This window comes from Corylus avellana, chromosome 4 (genome assembly GCF_965113065.1).
Source record: "Corylus avellana chromosome 4, dhCorAvel1.hap1.2, whole genome shotgun sequence".
Taxonomy (NCBI): Eukaryota; Viridiplantae; Streptophyta; class Magnoliopsida; order Fagales; family Betulaceae; genus Corylus; species Corylus avellana.
The window spans coordinates 3,218,683-3,231,553 of NC_142493.1; the positions used below are offsets into that span (position 1 = coordinate 3,218,683).

At 33.1% G+C, this 12,871-nt stretch overlaps 2 protein-coding genes and 1 pseudogene across 2 annotated transcripts; 1 reads left to right on the forward strand and 2 right to left on the reverse strand.

Annotated features, from left to right (window-relative positions):
* The first annotated feature begins 2,104 nt into the window (after positions 1-2,104).
* On the forward strand, positions 2,105-2,920 carry LOC132179422 (uncharacterized). The gene has a single exon (XM_059592151.2). It carries the CDS (start codon positions 2,120-2,122, stop codon positions 2,798-2,800), a length of 681 nt encoding a protein of 226 aa, XP_059448134.2. The 5' UTR covers positions 2,105-2,119; the 3' UTR covers positions 2,801-2,920.
* Positions 2,921-4,039: 1,119 nt separating this feature from the next.
* LOC132179419 (uncharacterized) lies at positions 4,040-4,838 on the reverse strand. The gene has a single exon (XM_059592147.2). The coding sequence runs from the start codon at positions 4,818-4,820 to the stop codon at positions 4,140-4,142; it is 681 nt and encodes a 226-aa protein (XP_059448130.2). The 5' UTR covers positions 4,821-4,838; the 3' UTR covers positions 4,040-4,139.
* A 3,774-nt stretch (positions 4,839-8,612) lies between these two features.
* Positions 8,613-9,227, reverse strand: LOC132176877 (uncharacterized; annotated as a pseudogene).
* Between the last annotated feature and the right edge of the window lie 3,644 nt (positions 9,228-12,871).

A 12,871-nucleotide genomic window follows, 5' to 3' on the forward strand; every position in this document is an offset into this window, starting at 1 on the left:
CACAAGAAGGAGGAGAAAATTTGAACTAGTGATTTCTACTTTATAATGCATAGTCCCCAACGGATTAAACTATTTCTTAAAAACATCTATTGACGAGTTTAAAAAACACATTATATTTAAAAAGACTAAAAAAAAAATTATAATCCTCATTCTAACATTATTCGGAGTCGTACCACCCCCTATATTTTTTTAAAAAAAAAAAGAAAAAGAAAAAGATTACAATCATTAAAATCAGGATTGACTTGTCAAAATCTAACAGATAGCGCTCATTTCGTTAATCTGGACCGTTACTTGTCATTCTAGAATTTGTCACATTCATGAATTTAATGGTCATGTGAAGTAAAGAAAAAAAATAGTCATGTGGAGCCGGCGGCCGGTTTTTTAGAGTTTAATTTCTGCGATTTTCTACTCAGCTAATTTGGATGGGAAGATTTGCGAAGGTTGAAGTCAAAAAGCCAACGGTAGGATTTTTTTGGGAGTTTTCTTAAAGAAAATGAAAGAATGGAATAGAATCTCATCCTTTTTTTTTTTTTTTTTTTTTTTTTTTTTTTTTTTAATGCAATATTTCGTGAAATTAGATGGAATTACGTATTCCTTTCATTAAATAAAGTGAAATGTCATTTTAGCCTTAGATTAATAAAAGAGATATATATATATATATATATATATATATATATATATATAGATGAGAGTGATGAAGTGTAATTCAAACCCTTTAACAGATATATTGCCATATTGGCAGGCATGCTTTTCACCAGAATATCAGTCGTAAATCTTAAATATCCAAATAAATGAAAGAAAATATTAAAATTAAATTGAGAGTTTTTAAAGTTTAAAGCGATAATTATAAAATTGTTGAAATCAAAAGAATAATTAAATATTTATTCTTCCTCCATACTAAATAAATAAAATAAGCCAAAAATTGACGAAAGGGTATGTTAGTCACATGACCAAGACTCAAATCCTTAATTATTAAAATTAAAAACATAAGTCCGGACCAAAAGCTCATAAGAGGTAGCTCAATCGATTAAGACCACACTTAATGAAGTGGAGGTCACTAGTTCGAATTTCTTTCCCCATCTTGTGCAAATATGTCAAAAAAAAAAAAAAAAAAAAAAAACAACCAAAAGTTAGGACCTGAATCCTCTCCATTTCATTTGGGGATCCATTTAATTATTTTTAGGAAAAAATTTTGTCATTTTATATTTTTTAAGAAAAATACTCTCCAAAAATAACTAAATGATCCCCTCATTTCATTTCCTTCTCCTAAGTGTACATCATGAATATCATGTATGGGACAATTTTGTCCAGATTATAACGTTAAACTGATAACGTGGGTTTTTCTTTTGTCTTTTTTGTGGAAGAAGTGAAGCAAGCTAGACCTACCAAAGACGACAACTCATTTTTTCTTGATAAGACAAACAATAATTAAATGGTGACATAAATTAAGGTGGCCGGATTAAGATATATATATATATATATATATATATATATGATTTTTTTTATTTTTTATTTTTAAATCAAATGAGGGAAAGTGAATTACAGTCTAATTGACCACAAAAGAGATGGACACCCCGACAACAAAACCCAAAAAGTAAATGCAGAAATGAGTTTAATTTTTTGGGGAAGAAAAGGAGAAAGGAAAAATGAGTTCTAATTTGGCTTAGGTGAGAAAAAAAAATTCAGAAGATTTTTTGAATTTTCTTTACGGCTTCTAAGCCAAAAAAGCAATGCTATTTATTATAATATTATAATACTTCCATTAGTCCATATAAATAAAATGATATAAGAGTGAAAATTATTATTATTATTATTATTTTTAGAAGTGTAAATTCAATGACTAATTTTTATTATTATCACAATGATAGGTCTTAGGTTGGCAAACCGCAAAAGTCTTTATCCTGATCCAAGTCTTGGTCAAAGTCGATGACGTGTACAAAACCAAAATAGAAGAAGAAGGACGTATCTCTCTTGCGTCATGGATAAACGCCCATAATAATTAATTTGTAAGTAGTGCGAGGACCACCTTGCAAGTTACTACAAGTTCTTACTTCCTATATAAATCATATAGCACCACTGCATGTCCTGTACAGCCACAACCACAACCACAACCACAACCATGGCTCACCACATGATGTTTTCCCTCTCTTTTCTACTAACCCTAGCAGCCATTGAAGGCATTAATGCAGTTGACTACGTAGTCACCAACACCGCCGGGACCACTCCCGGTGGAGTTCGCTTTAACAACGTTATTGGATCTGACTATAGTAGGCAAACCTTGATTTCCGCCACGGATTTCATATGGAAGACCTTTCAGCAAAACAATGCCGCCGACAGAAAGAATGTGCAGAAAGTAAGCTTGTTTATCGATGACAGGGATGGAGTTGCAATTACTAGCAACAACGAGATCCACGTCAGCGCGAGATACATCAACAGCTATTCGGGTGATGTGAAAAGAGAAATCACCGGCGTGCTTTACCATGAAATGACACATGTTTGGCAGTGGAATGGTAATGGGTTGGCTCCTGGAGGATTGATCGAAGGAATTGCTGATTTTGTGAGGTTGAAGGCAGGATACGCGCCAAGCCACTGGGTGCAGCCTGGGAAAGGTGATAAATGGGACCAGGGATACGATGTTACAGCTCGGTTTCTAGACTATTGCAATAGTCTTAGAAATGGGTTCGTGGCTGAGTTGAACAAGAAAATGAGGACTGGTTATGATGCTAACTTTTTTGTTCAACTACTTGGAAAATCTGTTGATCAGCTCTGGAGGGACTACAAAGCCAAGTACGGAAATTAGAGGGGCCGGTTAGAACTATATATATTAATACGATAAATAATGTATCCTGCATCATCATAATTGATGAAATAAATAAATAAATTATATGAATAAATGTTTTTAGATGATTGTCATGGGTTATTTAATTGTTTAAATATAAATTAGACATCGATATAAGTTTCTAACGCAAAGATATTAGACATCAATATGGGTTGAGTGCGAAAATTTGTTTTATGCCATGGCTGCTACAGTGTTACTCGCTGTGCCTTTCACTCTTTATCTTCAAGATTTTAATAATAATATAATATGATTTTGAGTGGTCTAAGTGGTGAACATGTGTCATTCCACCAAAATAAAGCCTCCACGATTGAGATGTTGACCTTTACCAATACGAACAACCTCTGCTCTGGATGGACCCAGAAGACATTTATGCAATTTTACTCTTTGAATGGCTAAGAGCCCACAAAGCAGTGCGTTCGATTTGACTTAGGACGAGCTATTCTGCCAAGTCGATCTAAGGGGGTGTTTGTTAAATTCTACGGTACTGTTAATTATCTCACTATACTTTTCACTTTATTTTTTTCAAAAAAAAAAAAACATTCTTACTTTTATATAAATCATTTATTTTTTATATCACATTATTTATTTTTATTACTATTCAAATAAAAAAATTACTACAAAACAAAATTTTTTACTTTTCAATACCACTTTTTCATTTTCCCATACCAATCATTATTTTTTTTTTGTTTATTCTTTTTATCCATAAACAGTGTGGTGGAGAATGAACAGTGCCATAGGGTTTAACAAACACTCCCTAAATCTTGTTCGAACTTAAACTTAAAACAAGTTATTCTGTCAAGCTTTTCGATCTTTTTTTACTGTCCGTTTTGACCGTATAAACATTAATTGTAATTAGTAAAATTTTATGAACTATGACTTTATAGCATTTGAATCAACTTTGTAACACCACAAAACTTGCTTCCATCCAACGTTAGAATCACTAGATATATATGACATTTTTATCAAGACTGGTATGATGGAAATTAAGTTTTGTTGCATCATTTTATTAATCGAAATCTTTTAGCTAGTGAGGGCTTCCACTTTATATTTTTTTGTGAATCGAAGAAGTTTATATAGGAGTACTATAAGGATTTTAGTGGATTTCACACGCTCTTATAGTAGTCTCATGTCAGTAAAATGTGCACAATCTCCAACTCTGCGTGGGACAGGAACGATATATATATATAATATAAGCAATCGTCTGAAAACATTTATTTTGATATTTTATTTATTTCATCAAATATGATGATACAGGATACATCAAATATAATAATATTAATGAACTCTTAATCGGCCCTTTTTAATTTCCATACTTGGCTTTATAGTCGCTCCAGAGTTGATCAACAGACTTTCCAAGCAATTCAACAAAAAAGTTAGCATTATAATCACTTCTCGTTTTCTTGTTCAACTCCGCCACGAACCCATTTCTAAGATCATTGCAATAGTCTAGGAACCGAGCTGTAACATCGTATCCTTGGTCCCAACGATCACCCTGTCCAGGCTGCACCCAGTGACTTGGTGCATACCCTGCCTTCAACCTCACAAAATCAGCAATTCCTTCAATCAACCCTCCAGGAGTCAACCCGTTACCATTCCACTGCCATATGTGCGTCATTTCATGGTAAAGCACTCCGGTGATTTCTCCTTTCACATCACCAGAATATCCGTTGATGTATCTCGCACTGACATGGATCTCGTTGTTGCTAGCATATGCAACTCCATCCATGTCGTCGATAAACAAGCTCACTTTCTGCACATTCTTTCTGTCGGCATCATTGTTTTGCTGGAAGAGCCTCCATATGAAATCTGTGGCAGAAACCAAGGTTTGTCTGCTGTAGTCAGATCCGATCTCGTTGTTAAAGCGAACCCCACCGGGAGTGTTCTCGGCGGTGTTGGTGACCACGTAGTCAACTGCATGAATGCCTTCAATGGCTGCCAGGGTTACTAGGAAAGAGAGGAAAAACATCATGCGGTGAGCCATGGTTGTCTTTCTGGTTTCTTTTTGGTTGGTTTTGCACAAGAAATGCAGTGGTGCTCTATGATTTATATAGGGAGTAAAGTCCTCGCACTACTTTAATTACGTAGTATTACGGGTTTTAGCCATAATGGAAGGGAGAGACATCTTCCTCTTTTTCGGTTTTGTGCACGGCATTGACTTTGACCAATTTATTCAAAAAAAAAAAAAAAAAAACATTGACTATGATCTGTGTTAGAGAATATTAGGATATTTGATTTCATTATAATTTATTGTAATCTCATATAATCAGATTTGATTTATAATCAAATCTGATTGATTGATTTTATTGTAATTAGATTTTATGGTAATCAAAGTGATCAAACTTATCTACCCCAATTCTCCTATAAATAGGAGTGTCATGTATTGTAAAATAAATCATTCAATAAGAGCTTAATGTAGCTTTATGGGTTTTATCTGTGGATGTAGGTTGTTAACCGAACTATGTGAAATCTTTTGTGTCTATTTTATGTATTTTATTATTCCACATTTAATATTCATAATTTTATGAATTTCTTCATCTGGACAAGGACCTACAAAAAAAAAAACATTAATTAATGTCTTTTCCCCATTTGCCGGTAATTTTGAATGTTTGCTTTCTATAGGAATTTTTATTTATTTATTTTTATTTTTACAAAAAAATGAGAAAGATTTAAACTAATAACTTTCATTTTATGAGGCGTGATCCCTAATCGATTGAGGTAGAGACATGTACCGACATTACCTTCCCTTATATATGAACGACGTACGTACTTTAACTAGTCTAAATTAAATGTATGAAAACTTCAATAATTTTCTCTCCATGTACAATTTCAGTTTTGAATTGATGGTCCAATATTTTGTGTGAATTTATTTCTATGGCCCATTAATTTGAGTAGTCATTTTATCTGGAAAAAGTGGGGATACAATAAATATTTTTTCGCTCGGTCTCATCAAAAAAAAAAAGAAAAAAAAAAGAAAAAAGAAAGGTTCACATGCATTATCAGCAACCATCATAATCTAAAGGAAATTAATTGTCCCATACACCCCTAAAGTTTTGGCCTTGTGATGGATAAGGATTAAGGACAGAAGTTTCTAATTTCAACAATTGACGGATTTTGTCAATTTTCGGTATTTTTTTAATTGAATTTATAAGGATGGGTGGTGTTCTTTTCTTTTCTTTTTTTTTGGACATTTAAGATTAACTTAAGTGAAAGCACGTCAATCTATCATTTAATTAACTCCACTCGATCTCTTCTTAGTAACTATATATGCATCTTTTGACTTCTCTACAATATGTGATTTATTGGAATTTAATGCAAATTTCATAATAAAAGAATGGGAAAAATCATATTTAGCACCTAATTTTTCATCTTATTTGAATTTAGTCAATGAGTTTACAATTTTAAGAATGCAGCTCTTAGGTTTTGTCTAAATTTAAAAATATGTCCATCTGTCACTTTATTGTCAAAGTTAACGGTTTGTCATTTGTCACATGACTCATTTGACATGTTAGGAACACTTCACTTTATTGTCAACAAGTGTTAAGCCATTCATAACATAAAAAAGACCAACAAAAAAAATTAATTTGACACGTAAAAGTTAGAAAAATATATAACTTAAGAACCTAATTAAAGAGCAAACACACAATAATAAAAGACTTCGGTTCCGTTGGCGTGGCATTACACTGGGGTGATGAGATGGTTGTTGACGTGCCAAATGAGATAGATGTGGCAAATAACAAACCGTTAACTTTAATGGTAAAGTGACAAAATGATCTATTTTTAAAATTGGGCGTGCAAAACCTAAGGACTGTATACTTAAAATTGAAAACTCATTAACTAAATTCAAAGAAGATGAAAACCACATGATTATGATCTGATTATTGTATTCTCTATTTTTTTTTTAATCTTTTATTAATCTAAGGCTAAGAAGACATATATTTCACTTATTTAATGAAAGGAATACTTAATTCCATCTAATCTGCACGAAATATTGCATTAAAAAAAAATTAATGGAAAAGATTATATTCCATTCTCTTGTTTAAGAAAACTCCCATTAGTTAATTAGCTGAGTAGAAGACTCGCAGAAATTAAAGAATAAGAAACTGGCCGCCGGCTCCCCACTATTAAATTCAAAGTGACAAATTCTCGAATAAACGGTCCAGATTAACAAATTCTCGAATAAACTGGCCGCCGGCTCCCCACTATACCAGGTCTCTTGACTGCTATTAAATTTTGACAAGTCAATGCTGAAACTTTCTTGCCAGCGAAAAGAAGAAGAAGAAGAAAAAAAAAAAAAAAAAAAAAAAAGTACAAAATTGCATATACTTTTGATCAATTTGAAAAGTCAAAGTTGCAATAAAAAGGGAAGTTTCCGTGAGATAGCAAGTGGTCTCAACTCCAAAATCAACTCTAATTCGAATAAATTTTTTTAGGGTATTCTATCTTTCAAAATATGGAAAAATATGATAACAGTTGAGTTAATCAAATACCTCCAAATTAGTTTTATCGGTATTTTCTTTGAGTAATGTTAGGCACCATCTTTTTATCCCCCTAAAATCTTCCTAAATTTGATATGCTTCTTAAAATTACCATTAAATTTTAGATGAATTATACTTGAATTTTAATTCAATGGTGATTTTAAAAACCATATCAGTTTTAAGAGGATTTTAAGAGGATAAAAAGATGGTATCTAACATTACTCATTTTCTTTATTAAGTCATTTATCTTTCTTTTTTTAACAGAAAATATTTCGAATTTCATTCAAGATATATAAGATCTAGAACATAATAGCTCGATCTAACAATATCCCATAGCATAACATTCTTACATAACATAGTCCAAAGTTATGTTAATATAACATCATAGATAAAATCCGTAAAATCTCACAATCCAAAAACTATTTATGACAACAGTCTCCGCTCACTCATGCACAACTTTTCTTATGGAATATATCTGCTCCGGCTTCCAAAAGCAAATAGATTTAAGACATGAGTAGCCCATATTTTCTTAAAACTTTATTTTATTGGCCGTGAAGATAACCCCTCACACCGAAATTAATATCCCTCCTCAGCTCAAAGGCTAGGAGCAAAAACAAAAATGAATGCATAAACAGAAACAAAAAACCGTAAAACACCATACTTCTATTGGTGACATAGAAACTGGATCGGTGATCGGTGCAGTCAGACTGGCACATCGGACTGTGGTGGAGTGGATTTGACGAATTGATGTTGTACTAGTGACGATGTCGCTGACACGTTGGCACATGGGACCCACGCACCAGCGTGTGGCCGGCATATTGATGCATGAAAGCTGACGACTGGAAGAAGGGTGGCTGGTGAACTGTAGCGTGGATGGAAGGAACTGATGGAGAAAACTATATATGATTTTGAAGAAAATAAATCTAGAAACCCAATCAAATCCTGTGGGATGGCGGTGGATGGGAAAGAGAAAAGAGAAAAAAACAAGAAGGAGAAGGAGAAGAAAGAAGAGGGTAGTAGAGGGGAGCTCCCTCCTCCCCTCCTAAAATTTGTTTCTATACAAGTTAAGTCATTTACCTTTCATGTGTTATTGTAATCAAATATCTTGATTTGATTATTATATTTATATTATTCTACTTACAATACTTTTCCTATAAATAGGAACTTTTTTTTACCAATTAAGTAAAATACTAACTTTAGAAGACAAATAACAATAACAAATTAACACTGCTTCTCAATCATCTTATTCACATAATTAATATACTAATTATACAAGTTATAGCTTATAATTAAGCTGCCTAATTTCCATATTGGGCCCTGTAGGCACTCCAAAGCTGATCAACTGTCTTCCCCAGCAGCTCCACAAACAAGTTGGCACTATAATTATCTCTCATCTTTCTGTTGAGTTTTTCCACAAACCCATCCCTAAGACCATTGCAGTAGTCTAGAAATTTCGCCGTTGTCCCACCGATCCCCACCACCTGGCTGCACCCAGTGAGGAGGCGCGTAATTAGCCTTCAACCTCACAAAATCAGCAATTCCTTCAATCAATCCTCTCGGAGCCTGATTGTTTCCGTTCCACTGCCATATGTGCATCATTTTATGGTAAAGTTGGCACCGACGTGGATTTCGTTGTTGATAGCGTACGAGATCCCCTCCATGTCATCGATGAGGAGGCTGACGTTCTCGACACTCCTTCTGTCGTCTTTTTTTCTTTGTTGAAAGAGGCTCCAGATGAAGTTGGTGGCCGACACCATTGTTTTCTTAGTGTAGTCGATGCTTAGCTCATTATCGAACTGGACACCGCCTGGGGTTGTTTCGGCCTAGTTCTTGCCAATGTACTCCACTGCATGGGAACCATGCAGGGCTACTAGGAGTAGAAGAAAGGAGAGGAAGAAACCTAGGTAAGCCATGGTCTCTTTAACTTTGCTCTTCGGGCTTACAGATTTGTTTTGCAGTCAGGTTGTGCTTGCTCCTATTTTTATATCGAAGCAAGGAACAAGCTAAGGTGGTCTTTGCCCTTCTGTAGGAGCTGCGCGCGTGGGTAGCTAATTTTGTTTGGGGGATTAATTATAGGTTGACTATAGCCCCATGATATATGTATGTTTTTTAATTTATTGACAGACACAAATTTTCTCCAAATTGGTTTGGAGAAAGTTTCTTTCAACCTACTCTAATAAGTGACAAGTGTCATTCAACATTTTTGGGTTTTTAAAAAATTAATGTTTTGGTTCCTAGATTAGTAAAATAACAATAAATGACTCTTAAAATATTAAAGAAAACATGTGAAAGACGACACTTGACACTTATTAAACTAGGTTGAAGAAAATTTTCTTCAACCTAATTTGGAGGAAATTTCTGTTATTTGTTGACAATGTATAGAGTTTTCTTTAAATTTAGTTATAGAAATTTCTCCCATTTATTCTATTAACTTAATATTTATTTTTAAAGTGTGATTTTTATATGTATTTTTACTCAGATCAACAGAACATGTGATTTTAATGTGAATTTTTAAAGAGAAATATTGCTACTTTGTATTTTCTCAACATTCATCGAGCACGACATCTTGAGTCTACCATTAAATCAATCTTAATTAGAAAGGGAAACAAAAAAATTCAATGGTTGATTGAGCATGCATGTTATGTCCGGAGTATACCGGAAGAATGCAAAATATCATTTTTCTTTTTTTAAATAGTAATGCTACATACTATATCCTCATTCCACACGATTAATGTAACAATGTCCATCAAGGGCTAATCTAAGGATTAATGAGCATTGCCACATTAACCCAATAAGATAAAAATGTGATGAAATAAATAGGTAGCATTAGTCTTTTTTAAATGATCGAGAAATTATTAGTGTCAATAATTTGCCTATATTTTTTCAATATTCTCATACAAATTTAATAGATACCATTAGATTTGTAAGGCCTACTATCGACTTAGGTGGAATCCACATAAATCTACAAATTTAATGGTTGATTTATTATATGAGATAGGAAAAAATATTGACACCAATCATTTCTTATTCTAAAATATATGTGAGTCACATGCTTTAAAATATAATATACAAATTTAATGGTTGATTTATTATATGAGATAGGAAAAAATATTGACACCAATCATTTCTTATTCTAAAATATATGTGAGTCACATGCTTTAAAATAATATATATATATATATATATATATATATATATATAACAAAAAAATTTCTCTAAGAAACTTTGTCCCACAAAGATTGCATGCATGTACCTTGGCTACGCGCCGGATCACAGCAACCCCATCCAACCAATGATGCTACCCCGACTATAACAATAATTGAAATATCCTGTTTAGACACAGTATTGGATGCATGGGTGGATATTCCTACTCCATATTGTAGGAATATCCAACACACTGGGAAGAAGAAAAAAAACATCCTTGTTACTGATAAAAAAATTATAAAAAATGAAATATGTATACCTCGTCACATAGTAAATATAGTGTTACATTATTTAAAAGGGTAGATTAAGCATGCCACATTAATTGAGTATGCTGAGAGAATATAAAATATTATTTCTCATTTTTAAAAGAATAATGCTCGCTACATATTACATCATCATTCCATATGGCGCACGCTAATGTAACGGTGTCCAGTTATTAGAATTTTTTTAATGTACAAGAGTTAATTTAAGGGTTTATGGGTACTGTCATATTAACCTAATAAAATAAAAGTAAGATTAAATAGATAGCATTACTCTTTTTTAAAATATATATTAACATCACATGCTTTAATATATATATATTGAGTTACAAAAAATTTCTCTAAGAAACTTTGTCCCACAAAGATTGCATGCAAGTACCAAAAAAATATATATCAATTCAATTCATAGCATGTGTACATTGTTGTAGAATGAAATATATTTCTTGCTTAATGCATCTCTATATCGCTGGTTGTAGAGGAAAAACATTGTGTTTTGGGTGTGGAGGAGTCTACTACTTTCTATCCTAATTGAACGCACAATAATAAAATACTATTCCAGTACCTGTGATTTGCATCAAAATCAAACAGCTAACTGAGTTTTCAAAAATATCGCAAATGGTACTTGTGGTAAGCCAATAAACACATTTAATACCTCTGTCAAGTTTTTTAATGGAATGCCACGTCACTCTTACATGTGGGTGCCACGTGGCGTGGTACCTGAGTCTTTGTCACGTCATATTTTATTTAAAAAAAAAAATCCAAAAAAAAAAGCAAAACCAAAAAAACATATATATATTAAAAAAAAAAAAAAACACTAGGGTGCCCGAACCACCCCATAGGGGGTGGCCGGCCACCCCCAGACGACGCCAAACGGGGTGGCCGGCCACCCCCTATGGGGTGGTTCGGCCACCCCAGCGTTTCTTTTTCTTTTTTTTTTTTTTTTTTTGGTTTTTTGTTTTTTGTTTTTGTTTTTTTGTTTTTTTAAATAAAATATGTCATGGTACCCAAAACCCAGGTGCCATACCACGTGGCGCCCACGTGTAAGGGTGATGTGACATTCCGTTAAAACTTAACGGAATCTTGACAGAGGTACCAAGTGGATTTATTGGCTCACCACATGTACCATTTGCAATATTTTTGAAAACGTAGGTAGCTATTTGATTTTGATGCAAACCACAGGTACTTGAATAGTATTTAACCCTAAAATTTAATTGGCCAATTTATTTATATATACATATGACAGTAGCAATTAACTTCCTCACATGTTCATAAATTAGCTCAATTGACTACAAAAAAATGAAAAACACTCAAACCCTAGACAATAAATTGTTCTTGACATATTTGAGTATACGCCAAGAAAAAGTTAAACTTTCATGGCATGTAATCAAATATGCGAGAAAAGTTTGAGCACATGTGCGAGAAAGTCTATCTTCATGACACATTATTTATCTATCAAGCTATCCTAATAGATAAATAATGTTCCAAGATCATATTTTTCTAGACACTTTCTTCATGGCAATTAATAATTACTTGGAATTAAAGGCGATAATTGTGTTTTCTATCAAAATAGCAACAAACTAGAGTTATGATTAATTTATAAATAGTGCTACATTTCAACCCAAGTCTAATGTTAAAAGTGTCACAAATACGCATGTTAATATATGTGAAGCCCAAAGAACTTATAAATTATAATCCCATGTCTCTTCATAAAGAGGATGATGATTTGACAGAAAATTTAATTAAAAAAAAAAAAAAAGACTAAATTCTTACTTTTATCCTCTTTCTAATTCTAGCATTTGTCCAAGTTGGCCATGGGTGTAACCATGCACACATACCATCAAGAGTGGTGGTTCAATGGCTCAAGAAAAGTTTTAAGTGATTAAGACATGTATTAGGGTGTGAGTTCGAATATCCGCAATAGAGAATCTCCACATATGTTTTATTAGTATTAGCAGCCTTTCATTCCCATTGATGTCTGGTGGGGCTGAAGGTCCCTTCTGTGCAGCTTTTAGCGGATAGGTGCTACTATAGTCATGCCCAAGTAGAATAACTACAATTGGTCTCCCTAGCCTCCCATTTTGAATAAAATAAAT

Excerpts from the sequence above, each read along its gene's own strand:
- LOC132179419 (XM_059592147.2), bottom strand. The coding sequence starts at position 4,820 with ATGGCTCACCGCATGATGTTTTTCCTCTCTTTCCTAGTAACCCTGGCA.
- LOC132179422 (XM_059592151.2), top strand. The coding sequence starts at position 2,120 with ATGGCTCACCACATGATGTTTTCCCTCTCTTTTCTACTAACCCTAGCA.